Consider the following 16,836-nt stretch of genomic DNA (forward strand, 5'->3'; position numbering starts at 1 on the left):
AAAAAAGGCAGGAGATAATGCCAGACAGTCACCTCTGAATAACACTAACCTATTCATTTATTGCTCTATTTATGCCAGAAAGGACCCGGCGACACCTGTGGCACCCATGAGTCAGAGGATTACGAGCTGCTGTCTGAGGAGTTTGAGTGGGTTTCTACCGGAGGACACTCCGACTCCAGTCACTTCACCTATTGTGTATCTTCAAAGGCCATTTGTTCCAGTGAGAACCCAATTATCTTTGACATCGTATCACCCTAACACGTATACATATGCAAAACCCAGTGACACACACTTACATGGACAAACGCATGAGTGGCAATGCAACTTTCATGTTTTAACATTTCTGAGTGGAGCTGCTACAGTTTAGATAAGCAGAAAGTGGAGGAGAAAAAAAAGAAAGGTCTGACTCAGCAGACCCAATCAACTGTGGTGTGCAGATGCATCTGCGTGCATGTATTAGGGAAGGGGGGGATAAAAGCAATGCAAGAAAGAAAACGGCCGCCAGTCTCAAAGGTAAGCTGGAAAAAAAGCAGATGCGCGTTTGTCCTTAGGAGAAAGGGTTTTTGTCCGACTGCGACTGAACATGAGGCATGTGCCCTGATGCATATGACGCGTCTCGCCATCGCAGTGATGTGGCACTGCTCTCCCTCTAGCAGTGATGACTACTGCATCTTCCTGACATCAGCATCTACAACAGCAGAAAACACTGCAGCAGATTTCCACGCAGTGTATGAAGCTTCAGCATTGTGATCTGATGACTCTGAAGAGCGAGAAAATTGTGACTGCGCAGAAAATACTGAAAAGAACCCAAAAGCAGCATTTTTGCAGAAGCCACCAAACACAAAACTGCGTTGGAACTTAAACTGGTCAGTAGATGGGAAGAAAAGTAGTCCTTCCCTGAACTCCACACTCAGGATCTGCAATACAGAATGTCTACCACTTTCATGGTGAAAACCTGAGTGTGTTTAAGAATTCACCCCGTACTTTGTAGAGCTACCTTTTGAAGCAAGGCTCTCGGGGCACGTCTCTTTCAGTTTAACACATCTGGCAACTGGGATTTTCGCCCGTTCTCCAAGGTGAAACTGCTCCGGCTCTTTCAAGTCACATGAGTCGTACTGGTGTAAAGCAGCATCTTCAAGTAATGCCACAGATTCTCAATTGCACTAAAGTCTGAGCTTTACCTTTAAACCACTCCAATGTGGGATTAGAGTTGTGTTTAAGGCCATTGTCCTGCTGAAAGCGGACACTCTTAGCCTTCCTGGCAGACTGAAACTGAAAAGTTATGTTTTATTGGGGATCTATGCATCAGCGGGAAATCTACGCTGTAGCTACAATGTAACCGCAGACCCACGTGAAACCCTACACTGTGATCTACAGCTATTTGATGTGAACCTCCCTAGAAATATAACTACACGTCAGGTCGGAGATTGCTGAAGCTGGGGAATGTACAAAAGTGCAAAAACTTAGGGGACAAATATATTTGCTCCTAATTAAAAAAACAAAAAAACATCTGGCCACGGTAAAGATTGGTGACACAGCAGGGTCATTTTATTTGTCTCTATTGTCTCACACCGCATAGAAAACACCAGGACACCACCACACACAATATTTCACCAGCACAAGCATAAATGTGCATCGTAGGCTCTACAAAGATTCCCTGCACGAGTCTAAATCAGCTTTTAGTCTTGTCTGATCAGAGAACTTTTCGGGAAATCTGCCACTTACCCTTTCCAACTCTAAATGTGTTTTACGTACTGGCAACCTTTCCATATAGATCCACTCCATGAAATGGACAGTTTAAAGCTGATCTATGGACCGATACTCCCATCTCCACTGTGGAACTTTCCCACTCCTTCAGTATTATCTTTAGTATCCACGTTGAATCTCTGAGGTATAGGTAAGATATTCTTTCCACTTTCTTTTAATAAAAGAGTCATTTGGCTCCAGTTTATACTACTAATCCACAGGACCTCTGAAGTTAACTTGTTGGCATTGCATCTTATTTAGGGATTTACAAAGTAAATCAGATGAATCCATTTAGATGTATTCATTCAAATCTTAATACAAATCCAGGTTAATTCCACTTTGAAATTCATCAGTAAATGATGGTAGGTGGGAGGGGGGAGACTTTTCCAAGACACCCCAGATGATTTTTTTTTCATTTTGTCTTCTGACAAATTCTTAAAAATGAGATATGTATTAACAGTATGTCAATTAGATAAATATCAGATTTTGCCAACACAGCAGCAGTGCACGACATTAAGTCTCTGCATGCATCTAAGCATTATGCAAAGTAACCCCAGGGGACCTCACTAATTAAAGGGTTTTAGCTGTTGGTTTTGCAGGCTAATAAGCTCAGTGGGGCTATGATGTGTTCCCCAACAACAAACTGTACCACTGTGAGCAAAACAATAATATCCACAATGCAAAACTAATTAAAATCAGCTGCTTGAAGCGACCAACTAATCTCTGTCTTTTTTGTAACTGGTCCTTACAGAGCTAACCCCTGTCCGCACCACACACAGGAAATGCACAATCAGACATGACATAAAGAGGATTTTTGTGCATCATCATCTTCCTCCACGTGCCTCATCATCACCCGACATAAGACCCCCTGTCTCTGGGTTGCAGGCTTACATAAAGAGGGTTTGTCATTGGGAGAAATCATGTGGTTTAGTACTGACATTCCCCCTCGGAAGAGAGAAAAAAAAAAAAGGCAACTGCAGTCGTGCACAAGAGGGGGGGAGGCATGAAAAGGCAGAGCTAGCCAGCAGCTCATACAGTCTGAAGGAGGGAACAACGTGTTCCATGACCCAGGGCAGAAGAGAGAGGCAGAGAGGGAGAAGGAGGAGGGGGAGAAGAGCAAGAGAGGGGTTTTTTTTAAAAAGGGAGAAAAGGTAGGAAGAGAAGGGAGAGAGGGCGCATGAATGGCTGCCTTACAAACGGAGAGTTTTAAAATAGCAGAGACGGTCGAGGCGGACAGAAAGCTCCCGCTTTAATGTACCCGGTTAGGAAGTTGTAGAGTTGATGCAAAAGACCTAAAAGTGAGGCAGTCATTTCTATTTGCTACACCCCACTTTGCACTGCAACCAGTACGTGAACTGTCACACCATTACACCTGTTGGAGGGGAAAATCTCACAGCAAACTTCCCATTAATACAAACAAAAAAATCCTGCACATTCAAGACAATATGCAAACTTTAAAGAGTCCTGAACTAGACTTCTGTGGTTGGACAGCTTCCCTGGAATAAGAGCCTCATAATTCTACATGTCACGATCAAAATAATACTTCAGCCAAGGCTGCTTGTTAAAGCGGCCTGCGCAGATTCCCCTGGCCACTCTGTCCCCCTCCAACGCTCCAACATCTGAATGGTGCTGAGGATTTCTCTCTTTTTCCATCATCCTTGCGCAGTGCAGAGGCTTATGCCGCGGGAGGAGAGCACAGATCTGCAGTGGCTCGTGCCTGAGATTTACAGGGCTTTGCTGCTGAGCTCCAAGCACTGTCTAGCGAGCGGGCTGGGGGTGGGTGGGGGGCGAGAATATGTACACCAGCAGCATTTCTTTCCTCCTATAGAGCGCAGTTCACAGACAAACGAAAGGCAGTCCCCCTCTTGGACAAACCGATGACTTCACGCAGGACCGAGCCTTTCCAGCAAAGGAGGCCAGCTGATTGACTCATGTGGAGAGAAAGTGTCACGTCAGTGGCAACAGGATGACATTTTGTGGAGTGAAACAAAAGACGTGAGCTGCTAGTTTGACCTTTTTGGGAGATTAGGTGGGAAGGCTGATAACAATTTCATGTCTGTACAGCTAATATGAATACACTAAAGTGCTGAGAAGTAGTTGGAACCTTTAGTAAAGTCACAACAGTCGTTGTTTTCAGCCGGCGATAGAAAACGAACGCCGACATCTCTCTTATTTTTAAAGAACGGCTCCATAATGACTGCTCTCTGAACTAGTTTCTACTTGATCTGCTTTCGTATCTTTGAATTTGATAGCGTGAGCTCGGACTTTAAGCAGTGCGCCAACATCTTTCCACTGCTACATCAAAGTCATACAGTGCAATCCTATTCTGCCCATTATCTCATCAATTGAAAGTTATGTTGACTTTGCTGAAATCCAATCCGCGATGGCTAGATAAGCTGAGCGAGCGTGGTCACAGTGTGAACCTCTCTGGCTTTAATGGGGACATTTAAATCCAGGCTTATCATTAATACTCTCACAAACAGTGCTCTTCTGCACATACTTCAAAGGCCTGGATGAGATGCAAAGGATAGAAGACACTAAACCTCCATGTATGCTATATGTGCTGTGAGAGAGGGAAGGCTGCGACTCTGACACAAAATGTAACGAGACGGGCCGCTGACAGCAGGAGGAAGAGAAGAAGAAGAAGTAGAGGGAGAGGAGGAGGAGGAGGAGGAGGAGGGCTTGGCTGGATGGATGAAGGGGGACACAAACATCTGCTCTCCTAAAAACAAATACAGGCCCCTGAGGCTCTGAAGCAATTGCAGAGTAGTCGGCGGTAGAGCAGAGGAGCGGCGAAGTGAAGCATCACTAATCATCTCAATTTGAGGAAGTCACTCACTGGATATAATCCCCACACGAGTGCGAGAAGATAAATCAAGCCCCGAGTACTGGCGTACCTCTGCAGCACTTCTCTGCTGCCATTATTTCAGCCTTTCAGCATTTAGATAAGGAGGGGGATGTAGATGACATTCAAACAAGTCTGGCACAAGGTAACTACAGGATGCAGAGCAGTATGTTTGCAGTGCTCAGGCTATGCCATGCAAACAACAACCACCTTCCTCCTCCTCCTGCTGTTTTTATCCCCGGTCACAGACAGAAATAGCTCCCTAACATTTGAAGCTCATTGCCAACAATAGTGATGACAGTGTTTAGGCGACAGGAGAGGGTGTGAGCGGCAGCCCCGCACTGACCAGAGCTTACTGTTCACACCCCCTCCCCACAAACACGGCATCAAACAGGGATGTTCCATCTAGTTCATAAAAACAAAACACCAGTATCGTATAAAGCTGTAACAGCTTGCACGCTTAAGGGCATCAGAAACACAAACATTTACCTTTTGTCTATTTAAAACTGCTATGTCGAACATCATGCATGCAGCTAACTCAATGCACCATTAGCAATGGTTTGGGGTCGTGTGTCCGGCCACCTGATAAATGCAAGTGTAACTGTTAAGGAAAGTATGTCCATCTTTAAAGAGCCAGATACTGCACTATAGTCACCAGTAGGTAAATGTGTCCTCTGGTACTAAGGATAGCATTCTGGAGATCAATGTATAAATGATCTCCAGAATAAGGTAATAATTGAATAAACTAAAAAGGCCTCTTTAACATAACTCATTTTCCGCACTATAAGGCGCACTTAAAATCCTTTATGATCAGCGTTGATGCTTTACCACGTGTGATAATTAAGTTTAACATCCAGGCATCCATGAAAACAGAATTTATCAAATTTAACGGAGTTAGAAGTTAGCAGGAAGTTAGCTCGCTAGTTTCCACCTAAACATGATATAGCATGTTCTGACTGAGGAATTTCTGAAAAAATTCAAACGTATGGCTCTGCTGTCATTTCCAAGATAAATAAAGACAGAAAACTAAACAGCAGTGACTTTTGTAGGGTTACTGAAGTTGGGCTAGCTGGTATATAATGATGTGCTACGTGATCGCTAGCGACATAGCTATGTTAGCATAACATAAACACAGTGAAGCTGGAGGATGAATGCTAACGTTTTTCCACTCGATAAAAGTTAACGTGAGGGTTCCCGATGGTTAGGGACAAATGCAATCGCATGGCAGGATGCTGTAAACGGACCAAACTTCAGTCAGGAGAACAACTGAGATAATCCATCCACAATACGAGTTAGTCATTAATATACTGCAACAACATGGGAATAGAGCAGCTGCAAGAGAATTCTACATTAATGGATCAATGGTACGAAAGAGGAGGAAGCAAGAAGAATGAGTTGAATAAAGTTTGACTTATCTGACTGTTTTGTTTCGCTTAATGCGCCTTATAATCCGGTGCGCCTTATGTATGAAAACAGACCCGTTCATCGACAGTGGGCCTTATAATCCGGTTCGCCTTAAGGTCCGAAAAATATGGCGAGTTTTTGAATCCACTGTAACTACAGCAATATTCCTTCTCCATAAAAGTGCCATGAGAATAGCATGGCAGTCAAAGTAACTTTAAACTCTTTAAGCATGTTTGATCAGATTTAACTAGTGATTCTATACATGCAGTTTTTGGGGGTTTTTTTTGCTCTGGTGACCAAAGAAACTAAAAATTAAATTAAAATGTAAAACGCAATAATGTGCTATAATTCATGGCCAAAGTGTCAAAAACAGAGACCCCAATAATACTCCCGTTACAGCATAGGAACAAAGAGCACAGCTAGTTCATGTTTGTCCTTACTCCAACCCTCTCCTTGCACCAAGAGAGTGTTACCCAGCCCCTAAATTCAGTCTGAGCCACAATATGAGTCATCCCTGAACCAAAACGCTTTCATAACTGTAGTCACATACTCCCGACAGTTAAATGTGAATCAAGGCGGAAAGTGACAGCCATCTTCCATTCGGTCAAGCTTGGAAGGACGTTTAACACGGGGAAAAAGGCCGATGACCTCTTGACGCCAATCCCACATTTGTAAATCATTCGTCGCACAGCGAGACGCACTCACACACACACACACACACACACAAACACGAGTGTGTGTTCTTACTCTCACGCCCGGAGCTATTAGTGCTAAAATCTCTGTCACCAGGCATGTGTCCAAGCTCCCTCTGCCAGTTAATACAGAGAGTGTGATATAAACAGGATATTTTAGCGGTTTCTCTCTGAGTTTTGGGAGCGTGGTTTAAAATTAGAGCAAGAGATGAATTCTACACAGATCCCCAGTCCTACATGTCTCCTCCCCTTACATGGCGGCATCCTAAGCTCATTCATTCCCCTAAAAGGATGCTGCATTTTTTCCCCCCGTGGTTTTGGATATTAGTAGACCCAAGCCTATTCAAAATAATCCTCCCAAGCTAAAAAAGAGAGGGGGATGTTGAAAAATGAGAGTGGGGGATAAATTGGCAGAGATTTTTGCAGGTCCTCCAGATGCAGCGTATTACCATCTGCCTATGGAATGTCAGTTATTTCCAGAGCGTCTTTAATAGCTTCCCTAATATGACACACTGTAGCTCCCAGGCCAGAGGGAGTGATGTAGAGGCTTTGAGGAGGGAGGCGTGACTCTGATCAGCTGCCAGAAAATGACACCCAAGAGCCTGTGCAGAAAGGCGAAAAACTTTCACACTCCTCAGGTGCTCACTCGAGCAAACACTTCTGGGGTTAAAACTCTTGGTGGCCAGTTATAGAGTCATTACACGCTGTATGTGTCTCTCTGTGCGATGCCTAAAGGTGGTTGCTAACATAAACAAACACCTCTGAGGTTGCCCAGCATGATCCGCGGATTCTGCGTAATACGAATCTTTGCAAAACTCCAAAATGGCGATGCACCTGAGGTGATATTTATTGGTCTAGACTTTGATGTCTGATGGGAAAATAGAGATTATGGTATGAGAACCGACTATTACCTTTAGGGGGGAAGTAGGATTTGCTCTCAGCTTTGTGGGGCCAGTCTACCACCAGGTGCCCATAGCGACGGAAACTGTTGGTGATTTCATCTGCGAAAATAAAGAAAAGACAAAAAGGAAACATGAAATTGAAAGATTCTCTCATGGTTGTTCATGTAAAATGTATGTAAAGGAGTGTATGCAGAGCTGCTTTCTATTTTTTGCTCTATTCCTGCTGCAGTAGTCGCTACTGCATTAAACAGGAACACAAGCCGAGCACATCCAGTGTGCACTGGGCTGACTAGTGTTGTGGAAACTCATGCATTTTTCATTCTGGTTAGGGCAAAGTATTGTGCAACAACTCAGTAGCACATATGCTTGTTCACTGTATGGACACAGACAAAAGAAAAAAAGACACAAAATGGACACATAAAAGTAAATATCCCAAATTAATGACAGGTTGTTTTTAGGTCATAGATGTTAAAACATAGAAATCACCATCATTAAAAGAGAAACTAAAAAAATTAAATAAAAATCAAAAGTAGATTTTAAATATGATAAGGACTGCAGTGTCCCCACCTCTCCCCCATAGAGCCAATCTGCAGCCGAACTGCAAAACATATCAACTAGTCGTTTTGTTGCAGTGATGCATGTGCACAACTGAGGCTGATGGTGACAAGGGTATCTAGCTTTTATTATGGTAAACATAAAGGTAAGTGCACCTGCTGTTTTTCTTGGTAAAAGCCCAAAGCCTTTAACCAAGATGGCTGCCAAGTGGTGAGAATCATGCTAAACTTGCTAAATGCTAGAGGCTAAACTAGCTTCACTAATGTTTAGCATTAGTGAAGCTAGCACAGAAACAATATTTTCACTTCAACTTTGATAAATTGGCAAAATTGATTTATTGGGTCTAAATATACAGCAAATTTAATGCTACACTTTTACTGAACAGCGGCTAAAATTCATACACTTAGCAGGTACTTTTTACGGGTCCATAAAATAATACATTGCGGGAAATGCATTCATTCACTTTCTCACAAGGAGTTTGGTGGAAAGAGTGTGTGTATAATAAATATGATGATATGACTGGAAGCTAGTTAGCTTAGCTAACTAGACTAAAAACAAAAGACAAATGTTAGCCTTGCTGAGTCCATTGTCTTTCTAATCTCTTTGCTAAACTAGTTTTACAAACTGCTGGCGTTCGCTTAATATTTGCTAAGCACTTTATATGTTTTTATTAAAAAAACAAAACAATAAGAGCATTTCTCGGTATGTGCTACGGTTAAGAAATGGTTAAGTGTGGTTAAGTAGAAATTGTAGAAGTTTTAATAGTAGAAGTTCAAACTGGTGGTGGGTAAATTATAATCCTCAACAAGGAGTGTCAAATTGCCCTCAAGTACGACTCGCATATGTCAGTTTAACTTTCAGTGGCAAACAGCCAAAAACACAGTCTGCAGTTTGTGAAACTTGGAAGTTTTAATATATCACAGAGTGGTGCTGACACACAAAGAAAAAAAAAGGAACCTGACATTAAGGGATTGTGTTTCTCCGAATGTATAAATGAAAAATAAGCCTTCCTCTACCTTCGTCTATGTCAGGGGGGAGGCCTCCAACAAAGACCTTCCTGGAGTAGCGCTCCATCCTCTCTCCGTTCTGACCGCGGGTTGGCGAGTTCAGGCCCGGAGTTAAGGAGGGATCACCATGGCCATCATCAAGAAAGCCGTCTTCATAGGGAAAAAGACAGGAACGACCTGGGAGAAGAGGAAGAGAAGAAGGACACCAGGAAGACGGACGGGGGAAAACACAGGAAGACAGAAACGTAAGAGAGTGTTACATACGAAAAAACAGAGGGAGGGTGTGAGATGTGGTTTGTAGTAGCAGCAGCAATTTGGATATTGGAGATTACCACCATAATTCTGACTATAAGCCCTGTCTGCTGGGCAGTTTTCTTCCACCTCTTATTACGTCCACTCTGACTCTTATGTGATAAAGATGTTCTATAAACATGCAGATTTATATCTGAACTATCAGAAATTCTGCAAAATTCTCAGATTCTGCTGTAGTGTTACCTAAAAGGCTAATTGTAGCTTTTTGGAGAATTTAGGCAGACATATATGGACAACCATGCTAATGGTCTTCAACATCACCATATGGTTGTAATGTCTCTGTGTCCACATACTTTTGGAAACAGTGTCCTAATCATGTTGTCACAATGTTATGCTAATCATTATTACAATCAGGTTTGCTACCGTTCACCACACTGCACGGCTGATAATGAGAATAGGTGGAGCTGGAACTGGTGCATTACTTTAGTGTATTTTTTTAAATTGTGGCATTCAGGAGCGCATTCGCAGCGCATTCGCAGCGCATTATCAGACTTTTATTTGCGTCCATGTCTGTACTTAGGGAACAATTACAAAGCAATTTTACTGAGGCATGATTCACTGCATGTCACTGGCTTCACCATGCTAATGCTATAACCTATAATCCCCAAGCCCTGTGCTGCAGTGACCTTACAAATGTCACACAGTAGCTTTCCTTTTTACTCCAGAAGAAAGACAAAATTGGTTAAAATGCACATCAAATCAGAGATGAGCCCCGCTGAAAGCACCCATCTTTGCCATCACGATGATTGGATTACTTCTGAGTCAGCGTACTCTGTAAGGAAACCCTTAAAATCGATTTTGCAAGCACTTCAGCCAAACATGCTGTGAGATTGTTTGATTTGAATGATACCAAAGCAAGAACTGCTGATACTTTTCTTTTAAGATTGGAATGCATTTGCATACAACACCAATAATTTCACTACAGATCATATCGTAAATATTAAAGATGGAAATCTGACTCAGAATAGAGAGAGAAAAGAAAATTGTCGGATAGATTTTTTTTTCCTCTCACCATCAAGCAAACTAAGAGTCATACAGAGAGATTTGATGGACCCCTGCACCCCTTCCTAATTAAATGCACAACATGGAAAACACTGTGTCGAAATTAATATGATTTCATTCCATCACAGCACAGGTGAAAAGCAGATAGTGACACCACACTAAGACCCCCCTCAGCCTCGGAGAAAGAACACGGCCGACATGGCAAGCAGAACCCCCAGAGAAAATGCCACACGTTACCTCTTCTTCGGCCATAGCTCCGGGCTGCTTGTCAGCACAGTGGGGGAAGGGGAGAAACACAAGGAGAGACAGAGGGTTGGGGCAGGAACAGGGATAGGAAAGAGATATAGACACATGGGTATTGTAAAAGAAGAAGGGAAAAAAAACTAGGAACATCTCTAAGGCAACAGTGAAACCACAGATGGCCACACCTAAGCTTCAGCAATGGGACGGGAGTGATTATTACAACCTGGCACCAGCCCTCAGTAAACCTGCTGCACCTGCCTTTGCAACAGACAGATACTGCACGGCAGGCAGGGAGGACGATAGGTGAGGTTTGGCTACGGAAATGACCGAGATACCCGACAGCATAATGCAACGCCCCAGAGCTGGCGATTGTAATCTTGGCTTAATAAACCCGCAATGGCGTGAGTTCCTCCTAATCTTCTGTGAATATTCACAAATGAGGCCATAAAGTAGAGTGCATGCAGAACAGCAGGTAAAGCAGGTTAGTCATTATCATGGCCTTGGTAAAATATTAAAAGGTGTTCTTAGGTCTGGGCTTGCAAGCCAGGTCCAAGTGGAAACTTCCCACAGGATAAGAAGAGTGTATGGACGATGTTGGCAGCCTTGGGGCTCTGAAAAGGATGACATGCAGAGGGAAGCAGTGGAAAGCAGGCTGTGATGTCACAGCTCAATTGATCCAAATATACAGAGGCCAAAGTACAGCACTGTGATCACTTGTGTCCCCCAGCTAGACACGTGCGCCAGCTTTTAAACTGACCTCAGTTATTGCTTTTTTACATTTTAGTGCTCATTTTATTGTCGTGAAATGATAAGCTGCAAAAATATAGATAATGGAGGATATTAACAAAATTTGCTCACGTTTAGCCTTTAACAAACTGAATTAAGAATAAATTCATTATTAGAGTCATAAGGGAGGGGTATTCAGGATGTGTTCACTCACTAATGTCAATCACAAATGGTCAGCCTGTGAGTGTTTTCAGTCTTTGATTTCACAGCCACCCATTGTTTGTAACATGGAGTTTCAAAACACCAAGACGGTAACAAAATTAGCATCTTCTGTCCTATTTCTAACCATTTTCAAATTCTTTACTGATCAGAGGTCATGTGATGTTGTCTCCATCAACCAAACCTATTAAATGTGGAACTAAATGGTTTTTAATGAAACAGCCGTTGTCTTTACGTGTGTTCTGTGGTTGAGTTTGTAGACATTTGTAGCATTTTCTATTATATGTTGTCAGACATTTGAAAACTTGAAAAAAAATTTGGCATTGGTACAAATGCCACTGAACAGTGTTGCTTCTAAGTCTACAACCTGCTGTGTTTGATTTTCATTCACCATACAAGTCTGTAGTTTACATACTGGCCATACTGAAGATAAGGATGCTGAGACCGAGTAGATCTAAGGGAGGAGAGCCACTGACTTTTCATAATACTGTATCTGAGGCCAAAAATTAACTTTCATGCTTCATAGGTTTTAAATGCAAGAAAAAAAAAAATATCGTTTCAGGACTTAATCTCTGAAAAGTTCCCACAAACAATTTAGTTTTCAATCTCGCTGTGATCCAAACTGAAACCACAAAAGCACAAAGTAGGCAAAATGTGGTGCAAATGCCAACAAACAGCAGGACACCCTCCTGCCCCTCTAAACTCATCAGTCACAAAGCAGACCTCAAAAACCAATATGGGCCTTTGCATTGTGAGAGCCCCATTATGCGACTTGCCCCTCTGGCTCCTCTCAGGGAGTATATATTGTCTCTGAGCCTCTTTTCCCTCGCTATGTTTTCATTAAAAAAAGATCTGGCTCACCAATCCAAAAAACCTGGGCAGTGTCTCTACAGCTTTGCCCTCTCACCGTCTGGCCTTGGCAGAAACAAAGTCACCTAGCAACCAGGGCAAAATGAAAAAAACATTGTGCTGGGAAACCATCAGATGCCTCTCTGAGAGAGAATACAGCTGAGGAGGGAGAGGAGGAAGGAGAAGAGTGAGGGGTTAAGAATACGTACAAACTTCAAACTGTGTGGTATCTGAGAGAGAGGGAGCAAACGCTTGACAGGAAACTCCTTGTTTCCTCTGGGCATGATGAGTTTGATGCATCCTTCTCTCCTCTGCTTCAAAAGCCTCAGAGACACTTCTGCTAAGCTGTCAAGTGAACAACACCAATAAATCTGGAAGGACCTACAGTCATCACTTTCCCATCTTTTGTTTTTCACTTCAAGTTCCAACGCCATCTGCAGAAAGCAGAACCCTTGCAGGTTTTTACAGCCTGAAGCCTCAAAGCTAATGGGATGAAATGAAGGAGAAACTCAGAGTGAAACTCTCAAAGTTGAAACCAAAGCTTCCCCTGTCGACACCGATCACAGGCTACGGAGTCAGCTCTGACAGACGAGGAAGATATGGACAGATCTGTGCTCGCCTGAGCGTTATCCCATGACACAACAGTTTAACATCAATCCGAGGCATGTTCTCCGAGGATAGAGATGATGAAAAGAAGAAAATGGGGAAGGAGCATCAGTGTTGTCATGATGCGACAGTAAAAACTGCTTAGCTGAGAAATTTCCTTCTGCCTTTGCCCATTTCTGCACCCTGTAGGCTGACTGAAAATGTCCAGAGAGGAAACCAAGACTTCTCCGATATGTTCTGATTACCAGTCATGAGAGATCCTGTATTTTTTTTTACTGAGGTTTGTACGCAAAAATGGAAAAAAAAATGATACTAGAACGTGGTAAAGAAACATAGCTTTAATAATCCAGGAAATCTCATCCTAGATCCCATCAAACAAAGACCATTTAGAGGGAAAGACCTCGGCTGGAAAATTCTGTGGTATCCAAGTAGCTGCATATGAGATAACGAGCTGATTTTCCTCACTGTCTCATCTCCCGTCACTGTTGGGTCATCTGCCATCTGTTGGGACACTGAGGAGGAATCTAGCCTTACATCTCGGGGTATTTTTGGATGTGCTATTCAGTGGTCAGTAAATAGCACTTCCTACAGTGATAAAAGGTTTGTCTTAGGTTTATGGTGTCAGGGAATCCAGGGCTTAGTAGAGGGTGGGCAGGTGTACCCAGCGCATACTGTCAGTGGCCCCTGTGGCGAGGTCATATGTTTGACATGGAGGTATCAAACACCATGCCTCCCACTGTTGGTTATTTTTGAACACAGAGGACAAAAAAGCAGTGGTGACATTTATCTTGAGCAATAATGATCAGTCCCTACAATGAAAATGTGACTTACTGTTCAATGACATTATGTGGTCCGCCCCAGGATGATGAAAGTTGAGGCCCATACGTCCTGCCAAAGAAAAAAAAAAAAGCAAGCTTTTTACAAAGAAGGGAAAACGTGGAATTTGCTGATAAAAAGTCAGCCTGTCGACAGACATTCATTTTGATCTTCCACTGTACTGTGTGCAATGGGAAAACGCCAGCCACGATGAGCATGACACAAACAGCCGACACATTGTACACAACTTGGTAGAATGGCATAAAAGACAAACACAGACAACAGATGCGGGAAAACGAGGTTGAGACACACATCCTTTTGTTGTCACATATCTCATATGCACACATGCTCGAGCAAACAAAACCAGCAACAAGGCTAGGAATTCATCAAAGCTGCTATGGTTACAGTGTGCACATGTTACAAGAACCCATCTAGCTTTGCTTTCTTGGAAATAAGGTGTCTAAATGAAAGACTTCCTGGTTATCGTCCTTCTTGTACAAAAAACAAACGACAAAATGCACTACCTAAAAAAACCTACCCATTTTAAATAATAAATTGTTGCCTTACAGCCAATGTCATTCACAGTGACAGCCACAGAAATTCAAAAATATAAGCTTTATATTTTAGCAACAACAGAAGAAAAAGGGAAAAATAAAGCAACATATTCACAAATTTACATTTCACACATTAATATTAAGCAAATACCCTTTTTGGTGCTTTATTGTCCACCTATGCAAAGTGTTATTTCAGTCACTTCAGTGACAATTTGCAAAGTGCTGGGGTTGAAGGGAAGAACTATGTCCCTATAGGTTAAGTGAACTTTGACTTGCTTACACCATAGCCAGTCTCTTAAACGTTTCAAAATGTGCCCACAAAAGACAGATACTGGGGACAGCGAGGGGGACTTTTCCTGGCTCGTGAAGAAGAGTGGAAGAAGCAGATAGGCAGGCTGGAGGGAAGGATAAGGGGGAGGCCACCCTGTAGCTTCACAGATGTGCATTTCCACACTCCTCAAACCCAGTCAGAATCCAGCAGACATTAGGAGCTTGGGGACAAACAAAGCCAGTGCATTCACATTCAAGTGTCAGTAACCAATGATCATGAAGAGGTAAACACTAAAACAACTAGTATGTGTCCTGACAGTGGGGTGGGGTTTTTTTTCAACTCTTGACAAAGTTCTCTGATCATCCACTACGTTCTCTGTCTCCCTACCCACAGTCAAGTCAGGCTGTCATCCAAGTTCAACAGCCCCAAGGGATAGCTGCACAGAATCATGTATTGGTAAACGTGTGGGTGGTCTATTTGTTAGTTCTTCGACCAAATTACAGGGTTTAAACCCAAATGTCTCGCTGACTAAAGTGTGCTTGAGAGAGAATCCAGTTCTGCTTTCTAGCAGGCCATGCACTTTAACCCTGTAACACTGCCAAGAAGATCAAAAAATACACACTAAATACTGGAGACTAGGGCGCGCACACACACACACACAGAGAATACAGAAACAATAAAATGTTGCTGATTGGAGGGTAAATGTCGCAACAGGTCCTGAGGGCTCTTGCCTTCTGCAGAGATTAGTCATTTTGGGTGACATGGGGGTACAGTTACCCTCCTGAAGCCTTAAAATAACTCTGGGCATGTGCCATCTGTTTCCCCTAGGAGAAGAGTGGCAGGGCCAGAGGGGCCCCTGAGTTGCTGCTGCTGCCACTGCTGTTCTGGTGACATTTCCTCACAGAGAGCTATTCTCGATCCCTCTCTCCCAGCCGCTCGGGAGAGATCCACTACATTAGGCACGGCTCCAAAAGCACCTCCAATTCCCTCGCCTGACCTGATCCGCAAAATGGAAAATTACCTCACATCGACCACTTAGGTAGAAATGGATAAAGAGTGGGCAGTGGATAGATCAGCAAAAAGCAAGTTGGCATCAATTTAGTATATGGCATCTCTGCCTAAGCAGAGCTATTGTGTTTAAACTTAGAAAATTTGGTTAACAGTAAAGTAACATCTATCATTGCTGAAACTACAAGTATCCTGTTCTGCAAGTTTTCACTACAGTTCACACGGCTCATCACCACATGTCTCACATGTCAACTGCTTTGCTCATGTTTTGCTTGTTCGTCTACCTTATAGCACATTTTTAACTGTATGTAAGCGATATGTTTTTCCCCCAGTTGCCAAGACATTTACTTAGCAGGAGGGTGCCCCAAATCTACACTTCTTGCTGACTAATGCCAAAATAATATTCAATTACCAGTACTAAAAAGGGAGTAAAAGACTTTGGAAAAAAATAAAAAAAATGCATTGACTTAATCGATGACTCAAAAGACCGAGAGGAGTGGATGTTTTTCTTAGAAAACCTAGTCAGAGTTATTTTGTGTCTCTGTCAGAATAACCTACTTCTTCCCCGTCATACCAGCTCGAGCTGACACCAACAATCCACAAGATGATTGCAACAGGGCCAAAGTTCCTTTAACTATCACGCCATAATGTTCAAAAAGAAAATGGTGAGAACATGTTTCTAGTGGTTAAACCCAGTGAGTCAAAACTGCTCCCAACTGTCATTAATGTCTCATAAAATTAATAGTCATAAAACCATGATATACCTTTCCAGCAATAACAGAGGATTTCCAGAATCCAGTTAACTGTGATGCTCTACTTGTCTGAGGAATTAAAGCTTTCAACACCATTTCATAGTTTGTGAGATCTGGACAAACCATGATTTTAATAAACTAAACAAGCCCAGGCTTGTTTTGTTGCCTGGGCAGGATTAGCTCAGTCATGCTTGCTGGAGTCATGAATTTCCACCATAACAAAACATAACACTCTGACAGTGCAATTTATTGGAAGCAAGGTGTGATCTAACCTTTAACACGACCAATAAATACATCATCTTATCTCTATAGAGTCATTACTGGCTG

General features: G+C 42.7%; 1 protein-coding gene across 8 annotated transcripts in view; it reads right to left on the reverse strand.

Annotated features, from left to right (window-relative positions):
* cpeb3 (cytoplasmic polyadenylation element binding protein 3) overlaps window positions 1-16,836 on the reverse strand; it is a 43,069-nt gene that overhangs the window by 10,272 nt on the left and 15,961 nt on the right. For 6 of the 8 annotated variants that reach the window (XM_039621773.1, XM_039621772.1, XM_031726327.2 and 3 more), the window contains 4 exons: window positions 13,940-13,996; window positions 10,703-10,726; window positions 9,161-9,328; window positions 7,599-7,688 (listed from right to left, as the gene is read on the reverse strand). In XM_039621773.1, coding sequence (XP_039477707.1) covers window positions 7,599-7,688; window positions 9,161-9,328; window positions 10,703-10,726; window positions 13,940-13,996 — 339 coding nt within the window. The remainder of the gene's footprint in view (window positions 1-7,598; window positions 7,689-9,160; window positions 9,329-10,702; window positions 10,727-13,939; window positions 13,997-16,836) is intronic. The other 2 variants (XM_031726328.2, XM_039621770.1) reach the window with 1 other exon arrangement.

This window comes from Oreochromis aureus, linkage group 13 (genome assembly GCF_013358895.1).
Source record: "Oreochromis aureus strain Israel breed Guangdong linkage group 13, ZZ_aureus, whole genome shotgun sequence".
In the NCBI taxonomy this organism is placed as follows: domain Eukaryota; kingdom Metazoa; phylum Chordata; class Actinopteri; order Cichliformes; family Cichlidae; genus Oreochromis; species Oreochromis aureus.